This window comes from Bos mutus, chromosome 15 (assembly GCF_027580195.1).
Source record: "Bos mutus isolate GX-2022 chromosome 15, NWIPB_WYAK_1.1, whole genome shotgun sequence".
NCBI classification, from domain to species: Eukaryota; Metazoa; Chordata; class Mammalia; order Artiodactyla; family Bovidae; genus Bos; species Bos mutus.
The window spans coordinates 55,043,188-55,061,467 of record NC_091631.1 but is presented as its reverse complement, the minus strand read 5'-3'; the positions used below and the strand labels follow the sequence as shown (position 1 = coordinate 55,061,467).

The 18,280-nt window shown below is 46.5% G+C and overlaps 1 protein-coding gene and 1 non-coding gene across 2 annotated transcripts in view; both read left to right on the top strand.

Moving 5' to 3' along the window:
• LOC102279908 (nicotinamide N-methyltransferase) overlaps nucleotides 1-3,271 on the top strand; it is a 28,555-nt gene extending 25,284 nt beyond the window's left edge. The window contains exon 2 of the mRNA XM_070384182.1: nucleotides 514-3,271. Coding sequence (XP_070240283.1) covers nucleotides 514-946 — 433 coding nt within the window. The 3' untranslated portion in view covers nucleotides 947-3,271. The remainder of the gene's footprint in view (nucleotides 1-513) is intronic.
• On the top strand, nucleotides 1,848-1,920 carry TRNAG-CCC (transfer RNA glycine (anticodon CCC)). The gene has a single exon. It is a non-coding gene; the product is annotated as a tRNA-Gly (tRNA).
• Nucleotides 3,272-18,280: the final 15,009 nt, after the last annotated feature.

Sequence of the window (18,280 nt, the reverse complement as noted above, 5' to 3'; positions counted from 1 at the left end):
TACGTGTTTTAAAAAATACAGAGCTGGAAAGAGTAGGCCTTTAAGTGCTAGTACTTATTCATACTGCATAATGCATGTGGCCCACATCCTGAGAACAGGTAAGAAGGGAATGTGTGAGTCGAGAAGGAGGTTGAATGGGGTGGCCAGCCCCCACAATGTCCCCCAAGCTCACACTGTAGTTTTGCTCCTCTGAGTCCAGGCAGACATTCTGTTTCTGGGGGCACTTGTCGGGTCATGTGAGATACGGGCTAGCAGAGAGAGAACGGGCTAACCTCCAGGGGCGCAGGGCCAGAAGGGGGCCCCTGACCCGTGACCCCAGGGTGGGCAGGTGCTGGGCTTCACTTTGTTCCCAGCTGCTCTCTCTATGGGACTCAGTTTTCTCATCTGTAGAACCGGCAGCCTGCTGCTCTGGGAGCCGGAACGCCAGGCAGAGAATGGCTGGGAGTGACGTGAGTGGTCCACATGGTGAGCATGACCCAGCCGGTCTCTTTCTCTTTCTTCCTTCCCGTCCAGAGATAAGTGGGCCGAGAAGGAGGAGCGCGTAAGGAGAGCCGTCACCCAGGTGCTCAAGTGTGATGTCCTGAAAGAACGGCCCCTGGAGCCCGCGGTGCTGCCCCCCGCCGACGGCCTCATCTCTTCCCTGTGTCTTGAGGCTGCCTGCCCCACCCCGCAGGCCTGCCGGGATGCCCTGCGCCATCTCAGGACCCTGCTCCGGCCCGGGGGCCATCTGGTGCTGAGCGGGGGCTTCGAGACCACCTTCTTCATGGTGGGGGACAAGACGTTCTCCACTCTGCCCCTGAATGAGAAATTCCTGCGGGAGGCCCTGCAGGAGGCTGGCTTCATCATTGAGAAGCTGGAGAAGGTCACTCGGGCCGCTGAGACCCATTTGGATAACCGCTCTGACTACACAGGGCTGTTCTTCCTGGTGGCCCGGAGAGGGGACTAGAGGCAGAGGCTTGGAGGAGCGGGTTGGGGGCGGGGAGCGGGCTTGGGGCCATCCCTCTGCCACCTCGATTGTATTTCTCTCCATTTCACCAGCTTCACTTCTAACGCTTGCTGGCAGATGATCGCCAGGTCAATTGGGATGCTTCTCCCAGAAAGGTTTATAATGTATTCCACTAATGGCCCCAGGCTGGGAAAAAGAATTGGGCCAGAGAAAGAAAGCTGCGTCTCCTTCCTTCTGGGCTCCTTCAGGGTTGCGTGGAATAAAGTGGGAAGGACCCTTCCCGCTCTCTGATTTTAGGCGATTCGGACTGCCCGCCTTCTGAGCTCAGTCTCCAGCTCCCTCCCCATGCCTGCTAATCCTGCAGCCCTGCCCCTTGAAATGGAAAGCACACGCATGGATTTTGATCCTTGGCTCTCTGATTCAACTTGCTCTTGTGACTTTAGGTGGGCACCTAATATCTCAGAACCTCAGTTTCCCCATCTCTGAAATGGAAATCATCACACCTCTCCCCAGGGTTTCTGTGACACCCAAAAGGTATAACATGAATACCCTTAGTAAATAACCATGTGAGCGAGCTTGTGTGTTTTTTAAGCTTGGCTGACCTTGTAGAGACCTTGTCACAGGATGTGATAAGATGGCATAAGGAGTTCTGAAAGAGCTAGAGAATTGTTTTCCTTCGCTGTCCAGTGAACCCCACCTTACCCCGTCTGGGCAGGGATGGGACACATGGGAAAGACTTTTTGAGGGAAGTAGGGAGCAAATTGGTGAAAGGGTGGCCAAGAGTAAGCCAAGTGAAGGAGTCGGGGTGAAGGGCAGGAACTTCTGGTACAGATACTGAGACCCAGAGGGGAGACAACATACTGTGCTGGGTGGACTTCAAGAAAAACTGAAGACAGGGACTTCCCTGATGGTCCAGTGGCTAAGACTCTGCACTCCCAATGCAGAGGGTCCGGGTTCAATCCCTGGTTAGGGAACTAGATCCCACATGCTCCACCTGAAGATCCTGCATGTTGCAATGAAGATTTAAGATCCCACATCCTGCAACTAAGACCTCGGGCAGCCTAATTAATTAATTAAAAAAAGAAAAATTGAAGACACCTGGATTCCAAGATTGGGGCTCTGTCCCTTGAGGGACTGCTAATACATGTCGTATGGTAGAACAGGCCAGTGCTCAGAGTGGGAGGAGGAGTGTCAAATCAGTGGCGATGGGTGGCATTGGAGGTGGGCAAGCAAGCAATTTAGTCATTCAACAAATATTTGTCAAGTGCCTGCGTCCAGCTGGACACTGTGTAGTGTCAGAACCTTTGCCTAGGGCTGGTCCTCACAGTAAACGTGGTTGCAACATTGACGCCCTTGATCACATTCTACCCCATGTGTGTGTATCTGGGGTATATTTTTTGTGTATGTGGGCATGTGCATGCGTGTGTGTGTGTGTGTGTGTGTGTGCATGTATGTGTTTGTGTGCTGATCATGGTAGTAGAGGTGGGTCACATCTATCCATGGAGCCACCACAAGAGTGATCAGTGAGGCTGACTCCCAGAGGCTGGGTTTACATCAAGACTAGCTCCTAGAACTTGCCTGCAAGTCGACGGACCCAGAAGCTGAGTGCTAACACCCCATCCAGGGCGAGCTCCAAGTATGCACTGGAGTGTGCAACCAGAAAGCTGAGCTGGGCTGGGAAAGCATCAGGCAAAGAGCAGGTGGATGGGCATATGGGGAGAGTGTCTGGGGTGGGTGTTCTTGGCAGGATTGAGGTGCCCAGTCTCTGCCTCCCTGTAGGAAGTGTGGGCATATACCTGGGCGATATTCTTCTGGGGCCCTGATGTTAGTTAACACGAGCTTTCACATCAGGAGCTGTTGGCTTCTTGACTCGACCATCAGGTTACCATATATGCTTCATGGGTTGCCTGTGAATGGGCATTTGAGTGGCTTCATGACTTCCCTGGTGGCTCATATGGTAAAGAATCTGTCTACAAAACAGGAGACCTGGTTCCATCCCTGGGTCAGGAAGATCCCCTGAAGAAGGGAATGGCATCCCACTCCTGAATTCTTGCATGGAGAATTCCATGGACAGAGGAACCAGGTGGGCTACAGTCCATGGGGTGGCTAAGAGTCAAACACGACTGAGTGACTAACGCTTTTTACTTAATGTGTGTGAGACATGGGTAGTGACAGGGTAAGGTTTACAATTAGCTGAGACAACAGGCTTCACACTTCTGCTAAGCACCCATTGAGCTGATACAGGGCCCTAGGACAAGGCAGCATTAATTGGGAAGAGGACTAGTGATGAGAAGCTGAGATGAAGGAAGGATTAGTTCCTGCTCTAGAACCAAGGAAGGTTTCAGGAGGAAGTGCAGCCAAGATGCATTATAAAGGAGGGTGATGGTTGGAAAGGCATTTCCCCTGGAGTAAACAATCCTGTTACAAAACCTGCCCTTGGAAAGATGCTGGGTGAATGATGTGGTGTTTGTGCTGCCTACCGGGTGGGCTCTCTATTGGAGAGCAGAGGGAGGCGAGGCTGGGAGGGCAGTTCCGGGCCTTGGGCTCTGTGAGTCTCTCCAGGGGTAATCAGAGTTCATCAGTAAATATTTATTTAGCATCTGCCATCTGCCAGACACTGAGAGTGTGAGAACAAATTTGATACAAGCCTTTGCCGGGCTCACAGACAGTTATGATCCCATTACAGGAGGTGAAGGCACACAGAAGGAAGTGCCCAGTTTAGGGGAGACCAGGGAAGCATCACGAAGAGGTAATGTTTATTTTTAAAACATATTTTTACGGTGGTCCAGGGACGAAGACTCTGTGCTCCCAAAGCAGGAGGCTCAGGTTCAATCCCTGGTCAGGGAACTAGATCCCACATGCTGCAACTAAGACCCAACACAGCCAAATAAGTAAATAAATAAATAAACATTTTTAAAAATGTATTGGAGTATAATTGCTTTACAATGTTGTGTTCGTTTCTGCTGCACGGCAAAGTGAGTCAGCTACATGTATACATGCGTGCATGCTAAGTTGCTTCAGATGCGTCTGGCTCTTTGTGGCCCTATAGGCTGTAGCTTGCCAGGCTTCTCTGTCCGTGGGATTCTCTAGGCGAGAATACTGGAGTGGGTTGCCATTTCCTCTTCCAGGGCATCTTCCCAATCCAGGGATCGAACCTGCGGTTCTTACATCTCCTGCGTTGGCAAGCAAGTTCTTTACCACTAGCTCCACCTGGGAAGCCCAGGAAATGAACGTGAAAGTGAAAGTCTCTCAGTTGTGTCCGACTCTTTGTGACCCCATGGACTATATACAGTCCATGGAATTCTCCAGGCCAGAATACTGGAGTGGGTAGCCTTTCCCTTCTCCAGGGATCTTCCCAACCTAGGGCTCGAACCCAGGTCTCCCACATTGCAGGCAGATTCTTTACCAGTTGAGCCACAAGGGAAGCCCAAGAATACTGGAGTGGGTAGCCTTTCCCTTCTCCAGGGATCTTCCCAACCTAGGGCTCGAACCCAGGTCTCCCACATTGCAGGCAGATTCTTTACCAGTTGAGCCACAAGGGAAGCCCAAGAATACTGGAGTGGGTAGCCTTTCCCTTCTCCAGGGATCTTCCCAACCTAGGGCTCGAACCCAGGTCTCCCACATTGCAGGCAGATTCTTTACCAGTTGAGCCACAAGGGAAGCCCAAGAATACGGGAGTGGGTAGCCTTTCCCTTCTCCAGGGATCTTCCCAACCTAGGGCTCGAACCCAGGTCTCCCACATTGCAGGCAGATTCTTTACCAGTTGAGCCACAAGGGAAGCCCAAGAATACTGGAGTGGGTAGCCTATCCCTTCTCCAGTGGATCTTCCCAACCCAGGAATTGAACGGGGGTCTCCTGCATTGCAGGCAGATTCTTTACCAACTGAGCCACCAGGGAAGCCATACGTTTACATATAGCCCCAGTTTTTTGGATTTCCTTCCCATTTAGGTTACCACAGAGCACTGAGTAGAGTTCCCCAAGCTACACAGTAGGTTCTCATTAGTTATCTATTTACATATAGTATCAATAGTGTGTATATATCAATCTCAGTTTCCCAGTTCATCTCACCCTCCCCACCTTCCCCTTAGTGTCCATATGTTTGTCCCAAAGAGGCAATGTTTAAACTGAGCCCTGGACTAACCATAAATACCAGGTTTCCAGGCAGACAATGAGGTGGAGGGGAGGTGGGCTGGGGTGTTGAAGGCATTTCAGGAGAAGGAGGCAGCTCGGCCCTGATGGGAACCGTGGGCGGACATCAGGCGTCTTTGGGGAACCTTGATCGGGAAATGCATGCTGCGTGGCTGCTCCCTGCTGGGCCTGTTCTATATCTAGGCATGCAGTGACTGAGTCCAACAAGGCCCTGCCCTCAATCTCCTTGCCCTTGAGAGGGGTGGGGAAGTGAAAGTGAAGTCTCTCAGTTGTGTCCGTTTGCGACCCCATGGACTGTAGCCTACCAGGCTCCTCCGTCCATGGGATTCTCCAGGCAAGGACACTGGAGTGGGTTGCCATTTCCTTCTCCAGGGGATCTTCCCAACCCAGGGATGGAACCCGGCTGTCCCGCATTACGGGCAGACACTTTACCCTCTGAGCCACCAGGGTGGCAGGCAACAAGAGTGGGCCAAAATAACGGTGTGAGAAGCCCCGAGAAGGAAATAAACAGGGCGATACTGTGGAGAGTAACTGGGGCAGAGGCTGTTGGGGAGGGCAGGGCAGGCGGTCCTGCTGCATGGGAGTCCCTGTGTGTGGGGGGGTGCCCTTGGGGAGAAGGAGGCAGGGGACCAGTCCTAGCCCAGCTTTGGATGAAGTTTCCCTTGTCCTTCACTCTGTGGACACAAGGGGGCAGCCGAGACTTGAGCTCGGCAGGCAGCAGGGCCAGTGGGGCTGGAGGACTCTCTTTCACTCTTGCTTGTGCACCGCCTGCTCATTGTGTGAGCCTGCTCTCCTGTCCAACTTGACTGCTGAATGGGCGAACCGGGAAAAGGAGGCCACTCCCAACTGAGCCTGCTCTCCTGTCCAACTTGACTGCTGAATGGGCGAACCGGGAAAAGGAGGCCACTCCCAAGACAGAGCACTCTGACTTTCACCACCTTCATTTAACCGTATATAATTATGACGGCCCTCCCTCTCCCCGCCTACCCCACTGCCCCACCTCACCCCGAGCTGAGGCTAAGGTCCAGGAGATCTGATCAGATCTGCTGCGTCAGAGCCCGACTAGAGATGACCCATGAGTAGTCAGGATGACACACCAAGGGAGAGGAACCCCAGCTGGTTTCTGGAAGGGAATTCTTCTGGGGTGTCTCTGCAGTAATGAAAACCTCCCCGAAGCCCATGAAACTGGGATAGGAGAGCCAAGTTCAGTGGACAGGACATAGTAAGCCCATCAGATCCATCCAACAGCTGTTATTGCATGTGTTAGGTGTTGCTCTAGTGCTAAGAGTACACAGGGGAACTGGACACAGAATTGGATTCAGATTCTTCCCAAAAGTTCGCGATCGCGTAGGCAAATGGCCATTGTAACGCAGTGTGGTAAGTTCAGTGACCATTGTGCAAGACTCAGACGTGCATTCACCTGAACCTGGGGGTGGGATGGAGCCTTCCAGAGAAGGCTTCCTGGAAGTAATGCCCAGGTTTAGGATAAGAAGGTTTAACCAAGCAAAGGTAGAGAGGGCTTTTCAGGCAAGGGAAAAGGGTGAGCAGGAGACCGAAGTCAAGAAACAACATGGGAGACTTCCCTGGTGGCTCGGCGGTTGAGCGTCGGTCTCCCAGTGCGGCGGACACGACACGGGATCCATCCCTGGTTCTGGGGCGAACCACATGTCTCGGAGCAACTAAGCCCGTGAGCCACAACTATAGAGTCAGTGCCACAGCAAGAAAGTAGCCCCACTCGCCGCAGCTAGAGAAAGCCCGCACTCAGCAAAGAAGACCCAGTGCAGACAAAAATAAACAAATAAATACAATATTAAAGGAAAAAAAAAAAAATGACATGGGAGCGAGGTTAAAAGAAGTTCTGGTGTGTCTGAGAACGTTCCAACTTCGCACCCTTTAAACACTGCAAGCATCTTAACAGGCTCAGGCTCCAGACCTGGCTCTCACCTACCTCTCGTGCCAGTCAAAACGGCTTCCTGAATGAACTGTTTTGTGCATTTCCATAGGCGCTTTGGGGAACCGAGTTTTCCAGGCCAGAGCCTACAGGATTAGGGAAAACTGGATGCTGGAAAGAGATGAGAAGGCTGGGAAATTAGCCTCTGGGTGAGCCTTTCCCTGGGGGACCTTCCATGTCCCTGTTCTTAATAGGTGATGCTTCTGCAAATTGGGGACGGAGGGGAAAACTGACAAAGGAGGTAGTGACATGGTGCTTTCAAGAGGAACCTGGGCTTCCCAAGTGGCTCGGTGGTAAAGATTCTGCTTGACAGCACAGGAGCCACAGGTTTGATCCCTGGTCTGGGAAGATCCCACATGCCACGGAGCAGCTAAGCTCACGCGCCACAGCCACTGAGCCTGTGCTCTAGAGCTCGGGAGCCGCAACTACTGAGCCCATGTGCTGAAACTACAGAAGCCCTCACACCCTAGAGCCCACGCTTCCTGCAACAAGAGAAGCCACCCATACCCCACCCCCTGCTCCCTGCAACTAGAGGAAAACCTGCACAGCAGTGAAGATCCAGTACATCCAAAACTAAACAACATTCTTTTAAAAAAGAGAGGAATCCAGATATGGAGTAAATAAATAGCAAACACACTTGCAAAAATGAAAACTGTAAGGCTAAAAATTGGTTAACTAGGTTATATAAAAATTAGATTCCTGAGTGGTGAAAGACCCCAATAGCCAAGGTGATCAGGCAGACAGATTGGAAGAAATATTTGCAATGGTAAAACCAACCAGAAACGGATACCTTCCAGAATATACAGATGAACAACAATGACAAGAAGAAGTCCAAGGGGAAAAGGACAGGGATGTGATCAGAGAATTTACAGAAGAGGAAAGCCCCAAAGTAATAAACATCTTATGGCAGAGATTGTCTAATTCTTCACCAGTTTCCACGTCTTCTCTTCTTTGGCACACAGGGCATTGCATTTCCCAGGCCGTTTCCTGTGGCCGAATTCTGGCCCGAGGAATGTGACCGCGTCTGTGTGTGGCACAGCACACCGTGTGTGCTGTTCCCTGAGGGCTCTCTCTTCTGGCCCCCGTTGGCTGTATGTGGAGAATCCAGCAGAGGACCCTGAGGCCCTAGAAGATGACAGAGCTATGCAATAGAAGCCTGACCACCTGGAGTAGTACTCTGCCCCTGGCCCTGGCTACACTGCACTGTGATGTGAACAAAAAATAAGCATTTTTGTTAATAAACCATTTTTGTCAATGGTTTTGTTAAGCCATTGAGATCTGGGGTTGGTTATGTTGCTTAGCTTACTTACTCATACACATGTTTAGATGTACTCAAGCTCACCGGAGAAAGGCAAAAAATATATATATGTTTATATACACCTCTTCACTTATTCTCACGAGACTGGCAAAAACTGGTACAGTAGATCAATCGTTCCAAGAAGTGCTGTAGGGTTTGGAGGCATGCATGTGAGTCTGGTAGCACAGCAAAAGCCATGCACTGCTGGTGGAAATGTAGATGGTGCAGCCTTGCTGGAGGCAATCTGGTGATTCTTGGTAAAATTAAATATGTGGCTACCTTATGACTCAGCATTTCTACTCCTGGGAATATACCCCGTGAAAAGGCTCACATGGGTCCATAGAGAGACCTGGATATCTACAGAATGTTGTGCTGGGAGTTAGCGGCAACTTGGGTGTCCATTACTGGGGGAGTAGATAACAAATAAGGGGAAGCAAGTCAGGGAGAGAGCCATGGTCAGAAGTAACGGGCCACATGTGCACACAGCAATGGGAATGGGCCTTCAAAGCAGAGTGGAAATGGCATAAATGAAAATATATGCAGAGACTTCCCCAGTGATCCAGTGGTTATGAATCCACCTTCCATGCAACGGACTCAGGTTCGATCCCCGGTTGAGGAACTAAGATTCCATATGCCGCCAGGCAACTAAGCCTGGGCGCTGCAGCTACTGAGCCCGAGAGCCGACACAGAAGATCCTGCAGGCCACGGTGAAGACCATGTGGGACGAAGATCCCACGCTCCACAACAGACCTGCTGCTGCTGCTGCTGCTGCTGCTGCTGCTAAGTTGCTTCAGTCATGTCCAACTCTGTGGGACCCCATAGACAGTAGCCCACCAGGCTCCCCCATCCCTGGTATTCTCCAGGCAAGAACACTGGAGTGGGTTGCCATTTCCTTCTCCAATGCATGAAAGTGAGAAGTGAAAGTGAAGTCGCTCAGTCGTGTCCGACTCTTAGCGACCCCATGGACTGCAGCCCACCAGGCTCCTCCATCCATGGGATTTTCCAGGCAAGAGTACTGGTGTGGGTGGCCATTGCCTTCTCCGACAACAGACCTGACACAGCTATAAATCAGTATTTCAAAAACCATGGATACAGTCCCTGGTGGCTCAGTGGTAAAGAACCCGCCTGCCAATGGTGGACACACGGGTTTGATCTCTGGGTTGGGAAGACCCCCTGGAGAAGGTCAACCCACTCCAGTATTCTTGCCCAGAGAATCCCATGGACAGGAGCTTGGTGGGGTACAGTCCGTGGGGTTGTGCAGAGTTGAACATAACTTGGTGACTAAACAACAACAATAATGGAGCAACAGTACATATTTTACAAAAATGCACATAAAAATATACAATAAACACTTGGGAATAGTTGGAAAACAGGAGGGAGAAAAGAAAATAGAATTGAATGGGTGAATCCACTTGTACTACACAGATTCTTCCTTTCAAAAGCTTTCTAACAAGAGACTGAAGACTGACAATCACAGCTTTTTTTTTTCCCCTGAGACTTGGCTTCCTTTACGGAGTCTGATTTTCATGAAGTTATTGCAGATTTCTTCCATTTTTTAAAAAAGCCCACATTCAAACTTTGCTGTGCTTTTTCCAATTTCACAAGCATTCTCTTTTAGTCTCCTGACCTCATGCGTTTTCCAAAACTAAACAAAGAGAAACAGAATTACTAAATCCAATCATAGTCCAAAGAGCTTTTACTCAGAACATAAAATGATTTGTTTTTTACATATGTAATAAGCAGAGGGAGAAAAGAATGAAATACATCTTGCTTGTATTTGTATAGCATTATTAGTGACAGGACGAGTGTCCTAAATATACTGTAACATTACAGTAATAAGTAGGAAACAAGGAAAAAAAAATCAGTGGAAAAGAGCAGATAGCTTAGTTAGATCTCAGAAAGTATTATAAGTGCTTCCCCACTGGCTCAAAGGTAAAGAAACCAGACAGGTCTGCAACACAGAAGATGCAGGTTCAATCCCTGGGTTGGGAAGATCCCCTGCAAGAGGGCATGACAACCCACTCCAGTATTCTTGCCTGGAGAATCCCATGGACAGAGGAGCCTGGCAGGCTTCGGTCCATAGGATCACAAAGAATTGGACATGGTTTGGCCACCTCATGCGAAGAGTTGACTCATTGGAAAAGACCCTGATGCTGGGAGGGATTGGGGGCAGGAGGAGAAGGGGACGATAGAGAATTAGATGGCTGGATGGCATCACTGACTCGATAGACGTGAGTCTGAGTGAACTCCGGGAGTTGGTGATGGACAGGGAGGCCTGGCGTGCTGCAATTCATGGGGTCGCAAAGAGTCGGACACGACTGAGCGACTGATCTGATCTGATCTGAAGTGACTGAGCATGCACACACATAAGTATTGCAAGTAGGGACATATCCAAGGAGGAAAGGAAGCAAAGCAAAATAATCCAAAGAACACAGAACCCACTAAAGGTGTCAGCCTTTGCCAGATAGATGTTATGGAAGCAGCACCCTGATCTCCGGCCTCACTGCACTTTGATCAGCATGACCTCTGCTGGGCACACACTGATCTCCAGCTAGCAGGCCCCCCTGCCACAGCCAAGAAGCCCAGAACGCCATCTCCCTGAAGTTCAAACACCTCGCGTGCAATGGGGTTGGGCAGGGGCTGGACACCTTTTGGCTGGATGATGACATTGACTGAGGCTGAGGCTCAAGCACTTTATGCTTTCCTGAGCAGCCCTCCCCCACCCCACCAATATCTTTCGTCTCCCCTCACCCTTCTTCCTGTGGCCAAGCAGCTCACGTCTTCCTCTCCTTCTTGTGCTTGATACCCTTCTAAAACCTTTCTGCAACCTGGGCAATGGGTTCAGTGGCCAGGTTAAAGCATGGAGATTCATGAGTATAGATAACCAGAGAGATAACTAGATAAGCAGTTTCTGGCCAAGCCAGTGTCAGTGCGGCTGTGGGTTTTCAACCCAAGGCCCTGTGGGAGAACGCATTGTTAGAGGCACAGGGAACAAGAGGTAGTTCTCTGCGCTCACACTGCCCTTCTCGTGGTCTGAGTGGACAGCTGTCCTTTCTTCCCGACAGGTAGGCAGGACTCTCAATCAAAGAGGGAAGCTGAGAGGTTGTGGACTTTAAGAAAAACCTCCCCACTCCCCTGCAATTAAGGCTCAGATTAATCATCCCTGGACTCACCATATGCATTCATTAAACTCTCAAGCAAGCCCTGTGGGACAACATCAAATTTGATGAGTTATCATTTTGCTTATAATTTTGTTTATTTCTTGTTAATTACCAAGAGCTTGAAAGGCCCCCAGATTGCTGGTTCCTCTGACTGTAGGAGTTGCTTCATTTGGCTCTGCTGGGACCCTGATCTGGGGGCTCAAACCTGGCCTCAGGTTTGGTTTGAGCAAAGAATCCAGAAAGAGGCTCAGTAGACCCACTTCTCTGCCATATTAACGAGCCACCCCCATCCCCCCACCCCTGACACACACCCCTACAGCTGGCAGAGGCAGTGGGAGCAGGCTCCTAATTGCTGCAGCATGCCTGGGCAACCATTGCTTTCTTGGATATCAGCAGAAGCCACGGAGTATAATAGGAGAGATCACTGCTGACTGGGGTCTGATCGTCTCTGGAGCATATCGGGCCACTGATCTAAAGTAAGCCTTGATGTCTGAAGCACAGAAGGACTTCTTCCAGAATTGGAAAGAGAAGCTTGGAAGGAAACTTGAATGGCAGCTTCTGTAATGTTCCCCGCCATCCTTGCCCTATTTTTGTTGAGATAGTCCTTTATCCTTTAGTGCCCTTGAGTGATTTAACCCCACTGGATAAAACTGTCGCTGAGGACCTACTTTACAGAGGAAACTTGGGAAAACCTACATGATCAAGTACCCTTGGTCTCTCAATCTGTGTTTGTTTTAAAAGTGGCTCTGCATCTAGATGTGCGGGATTTTTTTTTTTAATTGTGAGATACAGTATATGTAGAAAAATGTTCACAAAACATTTAAAGTGTAAAGACTCATATAAAATAAACACCATGGGATCACCCATGAGTCAAGAAGTAGAAGACTGAAGAATCTTCCTTCACCTCAGCACAGTCCCTTCCTTTCCCTCCTGAAGGAACTTCTATCCTGACATCTAAAGCAATCATTTCACTGTTTTTCATGCTTTTAGGCATCACTAAATGATATTGTTTACTCTAGCCTGTTTTGAACTTTGTATAAGACTGATAAAAAAAATCAGTCTTTTTTTATGACTTGCATCTTTCACTCTGTAGCATTTGAAGAAACATCATTGTTGATACCTGTAGCTGTAGCTATACACATTTTGTTGTTTAGTTGCTAAGTCCTGTCTCACTCTTTTGTGATCCCCCAGACTGTAGCTGAGCAGGCTCCTCTGCCCATTGGATTTCCCAAGCAAGAATACTGGAGTGAGTTGCCATTTCCTTTGCCAGGGGATCTTCCCAACCCAGGGATCGAACCTGTGTCTCCTGCATAGGCAGGTGGATTCTTTACCACTGAGCCACCAGGGAAGCCCATGTATATTCTTTATATATAGTTTTTTAATCCACCTGAGTTAATTTCTCTGTATTATATTGTCAAGAGAGGTCCTAATTCCATTTTCTCACCTATGGATACTCATTTATGTCAGCATTATTTACTGAAAAGTCTATCTTTTTGCTATTGACCTGGGATGTCACCTCTGCCGTTCATCAAATGTTCATAGGAGCATAGGTCCCTTTATGGGTTCTCTATTCTGTTTCATTGGTCTGTTTGTCAATCCTCATCCCAAACCACGCCGTCTTAATTACTACAGCTTTAGAATAAGTATTACATCTGGTTGAGCAAGTCCTCCCACTTTATTCTTCTTCTTCAAGAGTAGCCACTCTTGGCCCTTGGTGCTGTCATATAAATTTTAGAGCTGGCTTGTCAAGTTCCGGCAAAAACCTATTGGGATCTTAATTGCGATTTTACCGAGTCTATAAATCAATTTGGAGAGAAATGACATCTTTACAATGTTGAGTCCTCCAATCCATGAACTGGTATATTTCTCCATTTATTTAGGTCTTCTTTTATGTCTCTCAATAAAATTTTATAATTTTCTCCATTAATATCTTGTACATGTTTTGTTGGATTTATTCCTCAGTACTTCACATTTTTTTAATGCCATTGTGAATGAAGTCTGTTTTAAATTTCATTTTATCACTGCTGCTGGTTAGAAATATTTAATATTTTTACATTGACTTGGTATCAAGAAACTTTGCTAAACTCTAATCCTAGTAATTTATTCATAGATTATTTTTCACTTTCTATGTATATCATCATCTGCTTATCTTATTTCTAATCCTTGTACACATTTTTCTTACCTACTGTGCTAAGATCCCCTAGTAGAATCTTGAATAAAATTGATAATTGTTAGCAATCTTGTCTCTGTTCTCAAGTCAAAGGGGAAGATTCTAAATCGTCATGATTAAGTATGATGTTTGTTGAAGTTTTTGTAGATAATCCTTATCACATTAAGGGAGTTGCATTTTATTCCCGGTTTGCCAAGAGCTGTTTTTATTGTGAATGGATGTTGAATTTAAGCTTTTTTCCCTCGCTATTGACTGGATCGGAAGTTATATTTCCCTTTGATATGTAAATATAACTATCTACATAAATTTATTTTTTGAATGTTAAATTGACTTTGGGGGACAAGCCCACCTGGTTTACAGTATAACTCCTAAAAGAATGCACGTTTCAGGCTTCGGTTTGAAACCTGGCTGCACCATTATCTGGAGTGACCCTGGCAAGTTATTTAACTTGTCTCTAATCTCTTCATATGTGAAATGGGGATAATAATAGTACCTGACTCACAGAACTATTGTAAAGTTTAGTAATATGTTCAAAATGCTTAAACCAGTGTCTGGAACATAGTATGCATTCTCTAAGTATTTGTTGTTTGATTGGCCAGACAAAAATTGTGTAGGATTTTTGTACTTACATTCATGAGTGATTTTAGCTTGTCCTTTTTCTCATAAATAACCTTGGTATCATGGTTTTGCTAAAGTTATCAAATTACTCGAGGAGTATTTTGTTCTTTTTCTGTTCTCTGAGTTTGTGTGAGATTACAATGTTCCTTGAATATATGGTAGAACTCATTTGTGAAGCCATCTGCCCTGAAGGTCTTGTGTGGGAAAAATTTTTAAGTTCACTGTTGGTTATAAGTCCATTCAAGTTTTATATGTGTTGTATACTTACTTAAGTGTATATTTACTTAGGCAAATATGATATCTAGTTATTATCTTTGAAAGGTATGTAGCATCTGTCGTGAGGTTCTCTTTTTCATTGCTTATTTATAACCACAAATGACATTGTTTTTTTATATGTTTGTTAGAATTACCCACAAATTATCATTCTTCATTCTTTCTTGCATCTCAGACCTTCCCTCTGGGTTCACATTCCTTCTCTCTGAAAGACATTATTTAGGATGTCCATTTGATAGGACCATATAGTGGCAAACTTCCTTTTTTGTCTGAAAATGTTTTTATTTTGTTTGAATTCTTGAAAGACTTCTTGTTAAAGATTCTAATCTGACAGGGACTCTTTCCAGCCCCATCGACAGTACTGTTTCATCTTCAGCCTTCCTTTTGTGCCCTGCGATGTCAGTTCTCAGGATAACTATCACTCTTTGGAGATAATCTGTGGTTTTTTTCTCTGGATGTTTTCAGCATCGTCTCATAGTCTTTGGTGTTTGGTAGTTTTAGCAATAAAGTGTCTAGTGATAGGTGGCTTTTACATATCTTGCTTGGGAGTCACTGGACTTCTAAATATGGTTCTTCAAAGAATCATTACACGGATTAAATGAGTCAATATTTGTAAAGTACATGGAACAGTAGCTGCACAATATAAGTATTTCATAAATATTACCTATTATTGTTTGTGTGTATTGATATCTGTACCTGTTATTCATTGCTTCACAGCTTTAGCCCACCCTTCTGCATTATGTGATGTAAGAGCTGGATTCTACAAACATAATTGTCCTTTGCCACGTAAGAGGGGGTCAAGGGCCATTGTGAGGAAGCAGATTTTTATCTCCGTTGTTGTTGAGTTGCTCAGCTGTGTCTGGCTCTTTGTGACCTAATGGACCGTAGCCCACCAGGCTCCTCTGTCCTCCACTCTCGCCCAGAGTGTGCTCAAATTTATGTCCATTGCTACCTAACCATCTCATTCTCTGCCACCCTCTTTTCCTTTTGCCCTCAGTCTGTACTCCTATGTGTGTGTTAGTTGCTCATCATGCCTGACTCTTTGCAACTCCGTAGACTGCAGCCCACCAGGCTCCTCTGCCCATGGAATTCACCAGGCAAGAATACTGGAGTGGGCTGCCGTTCTCTTCTCCAGTGGATCTTCCTAACCCAGGGATCGAACCCTGGTCTCCTGCATTGCAGGCAGATTCTTTACCATCTGAGTTACCAGGGAAGCCTATCTATAATGATATCTTATTCTATCAATCTTGATGGCTTCTGAAAAGGGTGGGAAAAATGAATTATGAGGTGAAGAGAAAAGGAGTACAACAGTATCAAGGCCACATATAAGCACTATTTTTAAAGTTCCCCGGTAAAATGATCCATCAGTGAGAGTAGTGTGCATTTCCCAAGGTAAGGATTCCATGTAAGGGAAGCTACGATTCAAATTTCTCAATACCTTGAACAGAGAACTTTGAATAGAACAGATACTATCAAAGTAAACCAAAATATATCACCCTTATAATATGCCACTTTGGCATATTCATTATTGTGAATTAAAGGCACTTAAGAAACAGCAGGTACAGGGATACTCTGACTCTTGTTTTTCTTCCTGAAAACAGGAGATAAAAATCTCATATGAAAGATACCCTCCCTGTCCCAGGAGGAAAGAAGACATTCCAACCACTGGAGACAGGGAATTTGGGGCTGAGAAATTTGTACAAACAAACCTTGTTGAACCAATCCTGATCTTCCTAGTTACTTCCTTACCATTTAGTATCCCCGCCCCAAATCCCTTTGTTTTCACAATTCTTCACAATTTTATTATTTCTTCATCTAAAAGGTCTAAAAGCTTCCTCCTCTGGTCACATCTTCAGGACTTCCTTCTGTTGTGAAGACACCCTTGTATACATAAAAAAAAAAAATTAATTAAATGTATATATTTTTTCCTGTTAATATGTCTTATGTCCATTTAATTCTTAGGTCCAGACAGAGACACTAAGGGGATAGAGGAGAGCTTTTTCTTTCCCTACTATGCCCATTTTCAGAGAAGGCAATGACACCCCACTCCAGTACTTTTGCCTGAGAATCCCATGGATGGAGGAACCTGGTAGGCTGCCATCCATGGGGTTGCTAGAGTCGCACACGACTGAGCGACTTTGCTTTCACTTTTCACTTTCATGCATTGGAGAAGGAAATGGCAACCCACTCCAGTACTCTTGCTTGGAAAATCCCATGGACGGAGGAGCCTGTTAGGCTGCAATCCATGAGGTCGCTAAGAGTCGGACACGACTGAGCGACTTTGCTTTCACTTTTCACTTTCATGCATTGGAGAAGGAAATGGCAACCCACTCCAGTGTTCTTGCCTGGAGAATCCCAGGGATGGGGGAGCCTGGTGGGCTGCCGTCAATGGGGTCGCACAGAGTTGGACACAACTGAAGCGACTTAGCAGCAGCAGCAGCAGCATGCCCATTTTACACAGCAAAACTGAAGCATAAGAGTCTCAGAAGTTGGGCTTCCCTGATTGCTCAGTGGTAAGGAATCCGCCGGCCAATGCAGAGGATAGAGGTTTGACGCCTGATCCAGGAAAATCCCACATCCACAGATCAACTAAGCTCCTGCACCACAACTCTTGAGCCTGTGCCCTAGAGCCTGGGAGCCACAGGAGCATGAAGCAAAGACCTCCCAGAGGAGAGCATGGCAACCCAGTCAGTATTCTTGCCTGGAGAATCCCATGGACAGAGGAGCCTGGTGGGCTACAGTCCATAGAATCCCAAAGAGTCGGACATGACTGAAGTGACTTAGCACACACAGGAGTTTTACATTTTGTTCCCAATTAACCTTTTTGGTGTCATGCAGAGTCTCTAAAATTCCACTGGGTTTAAGCTAGACTTTTATTCCATTTACCAGGGATACTAAGTCTGAAATCAGATATCAGATAGTACGGAAATCAGATAGTATGCATATTCCAACTTTGTTCTTTTTCAAGATTATTTTGGCAAATGTGGGATCTTAGTTCCTCAATCAGGGCTCAAACCCTCAACCACCTCATTGGAAGGTGGAGTCTTAACCACTGGACCCTGAGGGACATCTTCACTTAGTGTTAATATTCTCTTCTCTTTTCAGCTTCTTAAGGTGGAAGCTTAGATGATATAACTTCACTCTTCAGCATTGTTTTAGCTTCATCCCATGGTATTTGATATGTCATATTTTTATTATCCAATTCAGCATATTTTATAATTTTCTTTGTGATTTCTTCTTTGACTATAAATTACTTGTAATTTGTGGGGGGGGCTTAATTTCCAAGATTGTTGGGATTTTCCCTAGATTTTGTTATGATTTATAATTAAATTTCATTGTAATCAGAGACTTATTTTGTGGCCCAGCATATGGTCTATTTGGTGAACATTCTACGTGCTTTCTACATTGAATAGACTGCATATTGTCCAGTTGTTGGTGTAGTTTCCATAGATGTTGATTCAATCAGGTAGATCGATAAAACTGTTCAAACATTCTACATGAGTTTTTGTTCACTTGTTCTATAATTACTGGGAGGGAGAGGTGTGAAAATCTCAAACTATTATTGTGGATCCATCTCTTGCCCCTCATGGTTCTGTCAACATTTGCTTCATGCATTTTGATGCTTTGTTACTAGTGGCATACATTTTTAGGATTGTTATGTCTTTTTGATGAATTGACCATTTTATCATTAAGAAATGTCTCCTTTTACCTCCAG